Genomic DNA, 13,984 nt, shown 5'->3' with positions numbered 1-13,984 from the left:
AAGTTAAAATCCCGTAAAAAAACAAGGATTCATTCACATCTTTCCATCCGCCAGCTTCAGTATAAATACCCCAATCTCACCTTCTCCTCTTCAACCCTCTCTCTCACTCTCTCTTTCCACAATGCCTAGGAGATGTTCCTTGACATTCTTCTTCCTTGCCACCTTTGTCATAAGCCCTTTGACCTCAGTAGTAGGGCAGCAAAGGCCATGGTCCACTATGTTGCCACAAGAGTTAGTAGAGCTTGACCTAGCCGCAAGGCTCCGATTCGATAAAAATGCCACAACCATGGCCTCGACGGACTTCGGTCATCTCACCCAAGTCCTCCCAGCAGCCGTCCTCTACCCATCATCGGTGCAAGACATCTCCACTCTCGTAAAATCCTCTTTCTCTTCTTATCTTCCATTCTCCATTGCCGCTAGGGGTCAAGCTCACTCCCTTAAAGGCCAGGTAATGGCCCACAATGGCGTTGTTATACACATGGGATCCTTAAATCAGACCCAAGAAATCAGAATCAATGTTTCATCTAGCCCGCCGAATTTTTATGCCGATGTGGGGGGCGAGCAGATTTGGATTGATGTATTGAGCGCCACCCTTAGACATGGGCTTTCACCCCCATCTTGGACCGACTACTTGTACCTATCCGTTGGTGGTACACTCTCTAATGCTGGAATTAGTGGCCAAACCTTTCTCCATGGACCGCAGATAAGCAACGTCTACGAACTCGATGTCGTAACAGGTATAAATTTCCATATTTCCATCCCTCCTGTTGAAGTATAAGTAACACCAACTCCATCCCTCCTGTTGTTTCGCTTGTATCAAAGTCATTTCCTTACGGCAGGTCCTGTGTTCAAAACTCAACTCCTCCTTGTTATTTTTTAAAAAAAAAATCCATATGTAGGGCCAAATTCACTTTGGAGGGAGTGATGAAATATAAACGATTGAATAAGACCAACTCCAATAGCTTAAGCTTCTGAAGTAAATTGGTTGTTTTCACAACCTCCATCAAATGCGAGTTCCAAGTTTTTTTTTTTTTTTTTTGAAGTTCCCATAAGCTATCAATGGACTTTGTGTTTTAGTGACTGTGAATTCATGCATGTACTGCAACAGGAAAAGGAAAGATTGTGACATGCTCCAAACAACACAACTCAAAGCTGTTCTATGCTGTTCTTGGTGGTCTTGGCCAGTTCGGGATTATCACTAGAGCTAGAATTGCACTCCATCCAGCGCCACAAAAGGTAATGACCTCTAAAATAAGATAAAATATAGCTGTTGATAACGTGTTAGTGTCATTACTAATTTGGGACAGAAATTTGTTTATTCGGATTAAGTTTTTTTCTTTCCATACCTAAGAGGGGAATTATATGATTATGCTTAATTTAGAGGATTATCATAAAAAATTGAAGGCATTTCACAGGCCGGCTGTTGCATGAGAGAGCAGTCACATAGGCTCACTATTCAACAGATTTTGTTTTATTCATTTAATTCATTTGACGTGGCTGCTCTCATCCGCAACATCCACCCGCGAGATGCCTTCTGTTATGGTACCTAGCAATTTTCTTTTTAAAAAAAGGAAATTTTAGAAATATTTTTCCTTTCCAAACTTTTCCCAAAAATCCTGCAATCCAAACAAAGCCCGAAGAGACACAACATGATCTGGATCATTCATCCAGTGGGCCCAGTTATTCAGATGTCCTTATCTAAGAAGGGGCTTTCATCGGATGAATCATTCTCCAAAAAGGTAGGCACATGGGATGAACGATTACTCTAGCAACTCCAAAGTAGGGCCCACCAGATAATCGGTCCAGATCATGATGGGTCACGGGTCTAATTAGAGTCTTACATAAGTTCATCTCATATTTTAAAGATCTATATAGTAATATAGCTATGAATAAATTCAGCTACATATTGATGTTGAATAAATGCATGGAATCGAATGGCAGGTGAAGTGGGCCCATTTGCTGTACAAAGACTTTTCGGCTTTTACTAGAGATCAAGAACATCTTATATCCTCGAATAATGGGGAGGGATTCGATTATGTAGAAGGGTCTCTTATTAGAGATGAGAGTGACTTAGATGATTGGAGGTCTTTTTTCTCAGAGAAGGACAAAGAGAAAATACGTTCTCTTTTAGCCACAAATCACTTGATTTATCATATAGAAGCCACAAAGTATTATGACAATGTCACAGCACCGACTGTTGATAAGGTATTTGATATTATTTAGTTGTAATGCCTTCAATTTTTCAAGGTGATTTGCAATAGACTGCCTAATTCTTTATCTTTTCCCTTTCTAATTTTGACCATATCCGATAAAATTAGAAGGTATTGAAAAGTTGTTTGAGTATAATTTGAGCATTTTTACAGAAAGTTGATTCGCTGCTTAAAGGACTAAGCTTCATTCCTGGGTTTGCCTTGAAGAACGACTCCTCGTATGTAGGTTTCCTCAATCGAGTACACGATGGAGAGCTAAAGCTTCGCCGCAAGGGCCTTTGGGAGGTTCACCATCCATGGATGAATATCTTTGTACCCAAATCTAGAATTTCAGACTTTAATGAAGGGGTTTTCAAAAAAATCGAGAGAAACTCGACGACCGGACCAGTTTTCGTCTACCCCATGAACCAAAACAAGTAAGTTATGTGAATTAATATACCAAAAAAATGGAGTTAGCAGAAGACTCTAAGGCTGCGTCTGGATTGTTGGAATCGCGAATCAGAATTGGCATCCTATATTTCGATCATCCTAGAGAAAATTAATTCATAAAAATTCTAATAAAAATTCCATTCCGGAGGGAGGGGGGCGATGGATTTAGGGGTGCAACTCGATCTGGTCAAATTTTGGGAATTCGGGTTGAGCTTTTACCATAAAATTGGTTGGTCTCGTGTTGATTCCAATTTATTTATTTATTATCAAAAGCTCAAACCAACATGACCCAAGTTGCACCCCTAACGGAATTAGAATACCACTTCTTGGTGCCAAAAACTAATTCCGACATTTACCATTTTAATTCTGATGCCAATTTTGTCTTTAATTATTTTGTCCAATTTTTTAATGAAATGCCATAATTGAGCAGTATCAGAATAGGCATCCTATTATGCCTATTTTCTGATATATTTTTTTTGGTAGGTAAACTGGGATTGAAACTACAACCTCAAGGTTGAGATACAAAGCGTCAACTATTGAGATACAGGCTTATTCTGATACTTGATTCCAGCAATTCCAATGCACCCGGAGGGTGCGTTTGGATCGCCGGGATCAGGAATCGGTATCGGTATCGCATGCCAATCCAATTCCAATTGCCCCGGTAAACGGATAATGATTCCAATTCTAGTGTTTGTGTAAGTCATGGAATCAATCGTGATTCCCATTCTAGTGTTTGGTACCGTCTAGAGCAATGCTGGAATGGAATCAAATTTTCAACAATTATTTCAAATAATGTAGGAAACAATCTTAAAAAAACTACTTATTTCAACTCAACCAAATGAAAATTATAAAACTACAAATTTTAAAAGGGAAGCTTCATCTTTTTCTTGCCGCCTGTCTCTTTGTAAAAGAGATACTACTTTTAAAGAGCAACTTTTAAAAGGGAAGCTTCATTTTTTTCATGCTACAAGTCACTTTGAAAAAGGGATACTTCTTTTATCCATTCTTTACTGTTGAGATTCTTGTGAAACTATTGTAATTGACTACATGTTGTATGTATTTCTATTCTGAACTTAAAATAAACAAGTCAGCTATTGGTGGGTGGTTTAGGTTGGGCATCCAATTTCTCTGCTCTTGTGTGGTTTAGAGCCTTCTTTTTATATCTCTCTTTCATTCCTCTAATCTTCCATGTTATGGATAGAATAAATTAGATGCTACAGATAGTGCTCCGTGCTTTTACTCTTGAAACAAAAGGGAGGCTGCCAATATCAAAACGAGGAGTGCAATCTAAAAAGATTTAATTACATGGTGTTTTCTGTTTTGGCGTTATAAAGCATTATCTGATCTTCCTAGGAAATTTGTCGTGTGCAATTTTTGTACATGATAACTACCTGATCAAGATCCACCCGTTGATCCATAAATAGATCACAGCACATCCCTGCTCATAATAGCAATAAAAGCAGCTCACTCTGTTTTTTGTCCAGAAACGGGGGGGGGGGGGGGGGGGGAGATAGTTGTACCTGTTAGGCCTAAAATCGGTAACAGGTACGGCAGTGACGTAAGAGCTGAGCTGGATGACCAGAGGAACCGAAGTGAAGGAGTCGAGTTCGGCGGGATTGAAATGAAGTGGCTGTGTTCTGCACATGAACAAACGAGGTCAGAAGACTAACCCGGGTGTTACTCCGGACAGGCCCTTCGATACTCAAGTCAGTATATGAGCAGGAGTGCAGAGCTAGTTTAAGAGTTTTTGGAGGAGAGGAAGGATATTACCTCTGGTTTGAACTTTGAACCCCCTTTTATAGGGGGAAACTCGATGACGTAAGATGACCTACGCCAGGACAGGTGTAGGCCTGCGATAGGCTTGAGTTTACCTACTCCAGGACAGGTGTAGGCCAGTGATAGGCTTAAGTTCACCTACTCCAGGACAAGTGTCAGCCAGTGATAGGCTTAAGTTCACCTACTCCAAAACAGGTGTCGGCCAGTGATAAGCTTGAGTTTTTACACTCCATCAGTACCCATATCTGGGTTTCATAGGATCGAAAAACCACTCTATCTTGCGTTTTGGAATCGGAGGGGAGTTTCATAGGATTGAAAAATCAGGGCTCGAGCTGGGTTCTGGAGGTGGATTTTACAGGGTGAGAGAGAGAGAGCTTCATACCTGGTAACTTGGATTTGCATAGCAAGCCGGCGTGGAGAGATCCGGATTGATTTGCAGTGACGAAGAAATAGAGGAGAAGAGATGAGATTTAACGCCTATTTTTTCGAGCCTAAATCGTGCGGAGATTAAACGCCTATTTTTTCTCTCATTTCCGGGAATCAGAATACCACCCCCTGAGGCGGGTATCAAAACGCACCTTATATTCCCACGTTAATTCTGGTGGGAGTCAAATATTCTTTCCCATTCCATTTAGTAAATGCAACCAAACGACGGAATCTTCCAAACCGGTATCGGTGGTATCGATTACCGATTCCAGCGATCCAAACGCACCCTGAGGGTTTATAGGATTACCTGTAAAAACTATTTGCATATAATTTTAAATGCAACTTTTTTTGTAGTTAAATATGATTATTTACGTGCTAATACTTAAAGAAATGGTATCGTTAATGGCTTAAGAGGTCTTAATGCCCTACTTGAAAATAAGCTTAAATATTTTATTTTTTTAAAGGAAATGATATCAGCACAACAATGTTTTAATAATTGTACAGACTGAGCTTATCTTTTCTTTTTTTAATTGGCTTGTAAGAGCTTTTTGGTAACTGTAATAACCTTTCAATAGCTCTTTAAATAGTAAAATATCAAAACATGGTTGTGTTGATATCATTTCCCTAAAAAATAAGTAAGGACCAATTCTTGTGGTATTCTATATAATTAGAGGCCATAAATTTTAACAAATATGTATTGCAGGTGGGATGAGAGGATGTCAGCGGTTATTCCCGAAGAAGATGTTTTCTACAATGTATTATTCTTGCGAGCAGCCAAGAACGATTGGGAGTACCTCGAGGATCAAAATAAAAAGATATTAAGTTTTTGTGTTAAGGCAGGGATCAAGGCTAAGGAGTATTTACCTCATTACACAACCAAGAAAGGGTGGAAGGATCATTTTGGACCAAAATGGAGCAAGTTTGTAGAGAGGAAAAAGAGCTTTGATCCAAAGGGACTCTTGTCTCCCGGCCAAAAGATTTTCACATCCATGCCTTGGCAAAGGAAGTAACTAAACTCTGCCATTGTATGAGAAGTGGCCATTGAGTTTTAGTTGAAATTTAATAAATATCGTTACAATATGTGAAAAAAGGAGTGGCAAAGAAATATGAGTTTGAAATGAATGATTGATGCATGAACTTACCTATTTTGAGTAGCTGGCAATGGAATGTTGATGATTTAACAGGTTATCAGCTCCCAATGCATACTGTTCCTTGTCAATTTCGCAAAACTAATTTTACAGCCCCTCTTTTTTTTTTTTTTCGATAGGTAAGTTGGGGTTTGGCGGAGACCCCCTATGCGTTTATTAGAATGAGAAAGATGATAGCATGCAAACACTAACGCTATCACATGAATAGGGATTCATACCAAGAGAACAACAACAAGACCTATCCTTAGAAGCGGTATTTAAGGGAAAGAGGAAGCACAAAGAATCTCAAGAACTCCTAATAATCAAGGGTGTCTATCATCATCTGACTCAACTTCCTATGGTCCACTTAAACGTGCATGCCAAAGCAGGCACTGACTATTGTCAATGAATACGAGAGAAAGGTAATAACCTTGATAGCTCTTTTCACAATAAAAGACCAGATGGTTTGGTGCAATTATAAAAACATGGTTGTGTTGATATCCCAAAATTGAGGAACGTTTGAGAAGAGACTACAAAGAAGAGAGAGCACACAGATGCATGAAGAAGTGCTTTCAAGAGGGATCTGATTAGGGTTTCTCTTTCTTCTCTTCTATTTTAAATAATTCGATTGATTTTTTTTGTTTAAGTTTTATTTCATCTGATAAGTTTGATCAGTATATTAGAAATAGGAGAAATTATATGGTGGACGCCATTTACATATAAAGGGCGGAGAGAGAAAAAATCAATGTGCCACATTGATTTTTTATGAAGGTAAAAGTCAAAAAAGGGTTGTTTGACTTGGATCAAAAATCAAGGGGGAGGGTTTTTTCTCTCTCTGCCCTTGTTGTTTGACGGTCGGCTACCATATAAAAACTCTAGAAATAGTTACTGTGATGTGTTAACATGATTTGAAAATTTTGTAACCTTACATGAAATTCCCGAGTAAGACTAGGTCGCTCTGGACCAATGCCGGAATTGACAAAAATGGGCAAGAAATGGGTCACAATGGACCAATGCTGAAATAGGCAAAAATGGGCCTCGATGGTGTTAGGATCACTTTCCTTTTTTAGAAGATTTTAATTAAGATAGATTAACATATTGCACTAGATTTCTATTTTCTTATTTCCTATTCTGCTGATCTATGTTTCCTTATTTTGCTTCCCTTAATTTCTATATAATGTAGATGCCGTATGGCTATTTAGCAATGAATAATCAAATTTAGTACAGTTTTCATCTTGGAGGTCGAGTTTCCTCGAATTAACTCATTGGAGGCCTGAGTTTTCCTCGATTTAACTCTTTCTTTCTCTTTTTTCTATCTTCTTCTTCCCTATTTTCTTTTCTGATAGAACTCCTATCAGATGGGCAAGACATCATGGATTGTTTTTTGTTACCGTTCCTCATGGAATTGGGAATCCTCTTTCAAGCACGCACTTCAAACGAAATGAAAAAGAGTCAGGCACGCACCTTAAGAAAGGTACCTCAACTAAAATAGGAGAATCAAATAAGAAAGAAATTGAGAGAAGAAAAAAAAATAGAGAGATGAGGGTCGACTTGTGATCCTTAGACATTTGTATAGTGTAAAGAAATTTTGGGGTGTACACATCAAATTTTAGGGGTTGTATTTTGTAATAGACAAGATTGGTTGTAGAAAAAATCGAGGGAGCAACTAAAATGCAAGGAAAAGGATGAGAAATTAGAATGGAGGAGGCGCACAGATCAATTTTGCGTAGTTATTTTTCAAAGGACAAAGATAAGTAGTGTGGTGAATAGAAATTGAGGGTGCTGATTTCACTCCTTCAAAGCCTCTCAATATAAAGCACCCCCAACATTCGAAAGGGGGGATGACTTTCACTGTGAAAGCTAGGATCTTTCCAATCATAGCTGCTGCAGAATTTTTTGGGTTGAAAATTCGGCAGAAGAGGTCACGACCCTTGAAGATTTAATAAAAAAAAGATTGTGTGGGTCAGTGATGATTTTCAAAGAAAAACCTAGTTTGCCCTCTAAAGCACTAGAACTGAGATGGAAAACAAGAGCAAAATTGTTCTTAATGGGAGGGCACAACAGTAACCCAACTTTGGCGGACGGCCGGATCGGCCATGGAGAAAAGGAAAAGCTAGGCTTGTTGTCAGCCCTGGATGGGTGGCATAAACATAGAATCCCAAATCTTGAATAAATACAATCAATCCCAAAGTGTCCATAGATAGAGTACTTATGGGGATAAACATAGAATGAAATCTTGACAATTATGTATAAAAGGCAACAATACTAATCACATCTACTTTCCTATTCTATAGAAACAAATCTACTTTCCTAATCTCTAAGATTTCCTCTTCTAATCTACTTGCCTAATCCACCAACACAATGATCTGACGATGATATCTCATCCTAATCCAACGGTGAGATCTCACATATTCTAACAAACACTACAAGCAGGTGGCCCGTGTAAGAAAAAGGGCCGATATATCATTTTCACATTAGAAATAGGATATCCATTCTTCCCCTTAAAATAAAAGGCAGGACTATTTGAATATTATGGGATTTTCAGGGATAATAAGCATTTATTTAGCCATGAAGGGACTAATCAGATAAAATTCCTTAAAAATTACAAAAAGATTTCAAATCGTTTCCAAATTAAAAAGATTTACCCTGTGCAATTCTCATTCATATCTTTCCAAATCCCTTAAAAATCACAAAAAACTTCAAATCGTTTCCAAATTAAAAAGATTTACCCTGTGCAAACCTCATTCATATCTTTCCTTCCACCACCTTCTCTATAAATACCCCAATCTCACCTTCTCCTCTTCAACCCTCTCTCTCACTCTGATGCAGCTGTTAACGTGGAGGATGACTTTCCAAAAATCCAACAGAAATGAGTCATTCGGAAACCTGCACATTTCAGTGATTTTGCTGCCTTTTTTTTATATCCTTTGCATGCACGTTACTGCTATTTAGAGAGTTTTAAAGTTTAGAAACTTATGTTTTTTATTAAAAGTCAGAGAGGTATCTTTACATTTCTTTGTTGGGTATTATTAGAATGTTTTTAAGGATTCTTGTATTGGTTATTAAGAAACGGATGACTAGTGAATGAGTTGATTATTATGGAATAAGAAAATTTACAGTTCTTGATAACTTGCTTGAAGCATCTTCTCTTGTTGTCTCGGTTTTTTTTTCAAACCGTAGACTTTGAGACCGAATTGTCGAATCTTTCATCTTCTACTGCCTTACACTCTCTCTTTCCACAATGCCTAGGAGATTTTCCTTGTCATTCTTCTTCATTGCCACCTTTGTCATAAGCCCTTTTATCTCAGTAGTAGGGCAGCAAAGGCCATGGTTGCCACAAGAGTTACAAGAGCTTGACCTAGCCGAAAGGCTCCGATTCGATAAAAATGCCACAACCATGGCCTCGACTGACTACGGCCATCTCATCCAAGTCCTCCCAACAGCCGTCCTCTACCCATCATCGGTGCAAGACATCACCGATCTTGTAAAATCCTCTTTCTCTTCTCATCTTCCATTCTCCATTGCCGCTAGGGGTCAAGCTCACTCCCTTAAAGGCCAGGCAATGGCCCACAACGGCGTTGTTATACAGATGGGATCCTTAAATCAGACCCATGAAATCAGAATCAATGTTTCATCTAGCCCACTGGATTTTTATGCCGATGTGGATGGCGAGCAGCTTTGGATTGATGTATTGATGGCCACCCTTAGACATGGGCTTTCACCCCCATCTTGGACCGACTACTTGTACCTATCCGTTGGTGGTACACTCTCTAATGCTGGAATTAGTGGCCAAACCTTTCTCCATGGACCACAGATAAGCAACGTCTACGAACTCGATGTCGTAACAGGTATAAATCTCCATATTTCCATCCCTCCTGTTGAGGTATAAATAACACCAACTCCAACAGCTTAAGCTTTTGGAGTAATTGGTTGTTTTTCATGGTATCAGAGTTTCCTTGCGGTAGGTCTTGTGTACAAAACTCAACTACTCATTGATATTAAAAAAAATCCACATGTATGCCAAACCCACACATGACGGAGAGATGAAATATAAACGATTGAATAGCTAAAGCTTCTGAAGTAATTGGTTGTTTCACAACCTCCATCTAATGCGAGTCCCAAGTTTTATTTTTTATTTTTGAAGTTCCCATAAGCTATCAATGGACTTTGTGTTTTAGTGACTGCGAATTCGTGAATGTACTGCAACAGGAAAAGGAGAGATTGTGACATGCTCCAAACAACTCAACTCAGAGCTGTTCTATGCTGTTCTTGGTGGTCTTGGCCAGTTCGGGATTATCACTAGAGCTAGAATTGCACTCCATCCAGCGCCACAAAAGGTAATGAACTGTAAAATAAGATAAAATAGCTGTTGGTAAAGTGTAGTGTCATTACTCTTTACCAAAATATCATGTCCCTTTGCCAAACATGCAAGCAAAAATTGACATAGATTAGAATTGCAATGTGAGATGCACACTTAAAAGAGGGGAATTATATGATTATAGTTAATTTAGAGGAATACAACTCAAGTTAACTCAACTAAGCCTTTGTCCCGAACTAGCTTGGGTTGGCTAATGAATCCTTTAGAAAAATTTCATGAAGAAGGTGAGAGGATCTACTCAGCTCAAATTGACTAAGTCTAATTATGACACTAGTTGGGTTCATCTACATGGATCATTTTCTTCCATTCTATCCTATCTAAGGTTAATTTAGAGAAATATCATTAAAAATTAACACGCATAAGGCATTTCACAGGCCGACTGTTGCATGAGAAAGTGGACACATAGGCTCACTTTTCAACAGATTTTATCTTATTCATTTAATTCATTTGAGGTGGCTGCTCTCATGCACAACAACCGGCCCGTGAGATGCCTTATGCAATAGTACCTAGCAATTTCCTTTTATAAAAGGAAATTTTAGAAATATTTTTCCTTTCCAAACTTTTTCCAAAAAATTCCTGCAATCCAAACAAGGCCCCAAGAGACACAACACGATCTGCATCATTCATCCAGTGGGCCCAGTTATTCAGATTTTCTTATCTTCCATCAAATGAATCATTCTCCAAAAAGGTAGGCACATGGGATGAACGATTCCTCTAACAACTCCAGAGTAGGGCCCACCAGATAACCGGTCCAGATCATGATGGGTCACGGGTCTAATTAGAGTCTTACGTTCATCTCATATTTTATAAATTCATAATTAGTCATATAGCTATGAATAAATTCAGCTACATATTTTATTTTTTTTAGAAGGTAAAAGGTGTTTGAAAGGTAACATGAACCAACCCTATTCAATTAAATTGATCATCTACATATTGATGTTGAATAAATGCATGGAATCGAATGGCAGGTGAAGTGGACCCAACTGCTGTACGAAGACTTTTCGGCTTTTACTAGAGATCAAGAATATCTTATATCCTTGAATAATGGGAAGGGATTCGATTATGTGGAAGGGTCTCTTATTAGAGATGAGAGTGACTTAGATGAATGGAGCTCTTCTTTCTCAGAGAAGGACAGAGAGAAAATCCGTTCTCTTTTAGACAAAAATCACTTGATTTATCATATAGAAGCCGCAAAGTACTATGACAATGTCACAGCACCTATTGTTGATAAGGTATTTGATATTATTTAGTTGTAATGCCTTCATTTTTTCAGGGTAATTTGCAATAGCCTGCCTAGTAGTTTATCTTTTCCCTTTCTAATTTTGACTATATCCAATAAATGGGAATTGCTAGCATCCATCGCAAAAGGCATTTCGCGGGCTGGTCTGTATCACGTAAGACCAGCCACCTCATGAATGGAGACAAAAGTTGTTGTCTTCATTTAGGAGGTGGCTGGTCAGACATGCGACAGATCAGCAGCGAAATGCCTTTTGCGATGGACCCTACAAATCCCCCAATAAAATTAGAAGGTATTGAAGAGTCGTTTGAGTATAATTTGAGCATTTTTACAGGAAGTTGATTCGCTGCTTGAAGGATTAAGCTTCATTCCTGGTTTATCCTTGAAGAGCGACACCTCGTATGTAGGTTTCCTCAATCGAGTACACGACGCAGAGCTAAAACTTCGCCGCATGGGCCTTTGGGAAGTTCACCATCCATGGTTGAATATCTTGGTAGCCAAATCTAGAATTTCAGACTTTAATGAAGAGGTTTTCAAGAATTTCGAGAGAAAGTCGACGACAGGACTAGTTTTCATCTACCCCATGAGCCGAAACAAGTAAGTTTATGTGAATTAATATACCAAAGAAATGGAGTTAACAGAAGACTCTCCTATTTCGATTATCCTAGAGAAAATTAAAATAAAAATAATTCATGAAAAATCTAATAAAAATTCCAACTCGATCCGGTCACATTTTTTAATTTGGGTTGAGCTCTTACCATAAAATTGGTTGGGTTCGTGTTGATTCCAATGTGTGTGTGTGTGTGTGTCTATATATATATATATATATATATATATATATATATATATATATATATATATATATATATATATATATATATATATATCTATATCTATGTATGTATGTATGTATGTATGAGGAAAAGGATTGTACGCTTGACCGTACCTAGAGTTAGGTACGGTAGAGTGCCAAATCACATGGGTCCCCCATTTTTGGTGGGCATCTAAACTATTCATTTGTAAGGCCCCATCATAGATAGGGTGCATACCAAAAATTAGCTCCATAGGATCATCCTAACCCATCCATTTGTGGAGGTCAAAATGGACAGACAATGTTTGTCCACAAATCTGCCCATTTTGGCCTCCAGTTTTAGAGGGGTTAGGATGATTCAATGGTGCTGATTTTTGGTATGCACCCTATCTAAGATGGGGCCTTGCAAATGAATGTTTAGATGCCCACCAAAAATGGGGGACCCATGTCATTTGGCACTCTACCATACCTAACTCTAGGTACGGTCGAGCGTACAATCTTATTCCTCTATATATATATATATATGATTTTTGGTACACCCCCCATCTATGTAAGGGACTTTCAAATGAATGGTTTGGATCATCCTAACAAAGTGGGCCCCCATGTGATTGGGCAAGCTAGCTCACCATAAGTTTGGTGAGCTGAAGCTCACCAACAGTTTCCTCTATATATATATTGCACCCCTAACGGAATTAGAATACCACTTCTTGGTGCCAGAAACTAATTCCGACATTTACCATTTTAATTCTTCCATGATGTAAATTTTGTCCTTAATTATTTTGTTCCTCTTTTTAACGAAATGCCAGAATTGAGCAGTATCAGAACAGTCATCCTATTATGCCTATTTTCTCATATATATTTTTTTGGTAGATAAACTGGGATTGAAACTACAACCTCAAGGTTAACAAATATGTATTGCAGGTGGGATGAGAGGATGTCAGCTGTTATTCCCGAAGAAGATGTTTTCTACAACGTATTTTTCTTGCGGGCAGCTAAGAACGATTGGGAGTACCTCGAGGATCAAAATAAAAAGATATTAAGTTTTTGTGTTAAAGCAGGGATCAAGTTTAAGCATTATTTACCTCATTACACAACCAACAACGAGTGGGTGGATCATTTTGGACATAAATGGAACAAGTTTGTAGAGAGGAAAAAGAGCTTTGATCCAAAGGGACTCTTGTCTCCCGGCCAAAAGATTTTCACTTTCATGCCTTGGCAAAGGAAGTAACTAAACTCTACCACTGTATGAGAATCGGCCATTGAGTTTTAATTGAAATTTAATAAATTTCTTTACAATATGTGAAAAAAGGATTGATGCATGAACTTACCTAGTTTGAAGAACATTTAAAAAAAGGTACCTAGACTGAAATAGGAGAATGAAATAAGAATGAAATTGAGAGAACAAAAAAAAAAAAAGAGAGAGAGACGAGCGTCAACTTGTGATCCTTAGACATTTGGACAGTGCAAAGAAATTTTGGGGGTCTACACATAAAATTTTAGGGGTTGTATTTTGTAATAGACAAGATTGGTTGTAGAAAAAATCAAGGGAGCAACTAAAATGCAAGGAAAAGGATGAGAAATTAGAATGGA

The 13,984-nt window shown here is 38.3% G+C and overlaps 2 protein-coding genes across 3 annotated transcripts; both read left to right on the top strand.

Annotated features, from left to right (window-relative positions):
- Positions 1 to 107: 107 nt before the first annotated feature.
- LOC143859987 (cytokinin dehydrogenase 3-like) lies at positions 108 to 5,986 on the top strand. Of its 2 annotated transcripts, none has more exons than XM_077370495.1 (5): positions 108 to 737; positions 1,109 to 1,236; positions 1,942 to 2,205; positions 2,418 to 2,626; positions 5,545 to 5,986. In XM_077370495.1, exons 1-5 carry the CDS (start codon positions 122 to 124, stop codon positions 5,849 to 5,851), a joined length of 1,524 nt encoding a protein of 507 aa, XP_077226610.1. In that variant the 5' UTR covers positions 108 to 121; the 3' UTR covers positions 5,852 to 5,986. The 2 variants fall into 2 exon arrangements, with proteins under 2 accessions (XP_077226610.1, XP_077226602.1); XM_077370487.1 differs by having other exon boundaries at positions 2,364 to 2,626.
- Positions 5,987 to 9,209: 3,223 nt separating this feature from the next.
- LOC143859152 (cytokinin dehydrogenase 2-like) lies at positions 9,210 to 13,622 on the top strand. The gene is made up of 5 exons (XM_077369834.1): positions 9,210 to 9,816; positions 10,178 to 10,305; positions 11,315 to 11,578; positions 11,918 to 12,180; positions 13,316 to 13,622. Exons 1-5 carry the CDS (start codon positions 9,210 to 9,212, stop codon positions 13,620 to 13,622), a joined length of 1,569 nt encoding a protein of 522 aa, XP_077225949.1.
- Positions 13,623 to 13,984: the final 362 nt, after the last annotated feature.

This window comes from Tasmannia lanceolata, unplaced genomic scaffold, assembly GCF_043159265.1.
Source record: "Tasmannia lanceolata isolate RefF3 unplaced genomic scaffold, GAP_Taslan_0.1 ptg000003l, whole genome shotgun sequence".
Taxonomy (NCBI): Eukaryota; Viridiplantae; Streptophyta; class Magnoliopsida; order Canellales; family Winteraceae; genus Tasmannia; species Tasmannia lanceolata.
The sequence above is the reverse complement of the archived record's forward strand: the minus strand, read 5'-3'. Positions and strand labels throughout refer to the sequence as shown.

What these genes read in the sequence shown, in the direction of transcription:
- LOC143859987 (XM_077370487.1), top strand. Translation starts at nt 122, where the DNA reads ATGCCTAGGAGATGTTCCTTGACATTCTTCTTCCTTGCCACCTTTGTC. An exon ending in CGAACTCGATGTCGTAACAG is followed by an intron (nt 738 to 1,108) that starts GTATAAATTTCC and finishes GTACTGCAACAG; the next exon opens with GAAAAGGAAAGATTGTGACA. An exon ending in TCCATCCAGCGCCACAAAAG is followed by an intron (nt 1,237 to 1,941) that starts GTAATGACCTCT and finishes ATCGAATGGCAG; the next exon opens with GTGAAGTGGGCCCATTTGCT.
- LOC143859152 (XM_077369834.1), top strand. Translation starts at nt 9,210, where the DNA reads ATGCCTAGGAGATTTTCCTTGTCATTCTTCTTCATTGCCACCTTTGTC. An exon ending in CGAACTCGATGTCGTAACAG is followed by an intron (nt 9,817 to 10,177) that starts GTATAAATCTCC and finishes GTACTGCAACAG; the next exon opens with GAAAAGGAGAGATTGTGACA. An exon ending in TACCCCATGAGCCGAAACAA is followed by an intron (nt 12,181 to 13,315) that starts GTAAGTTTATGT and finishes TATGTATTGCAG; the next exon opens with GTGGGATGAGAGGATGTCAG.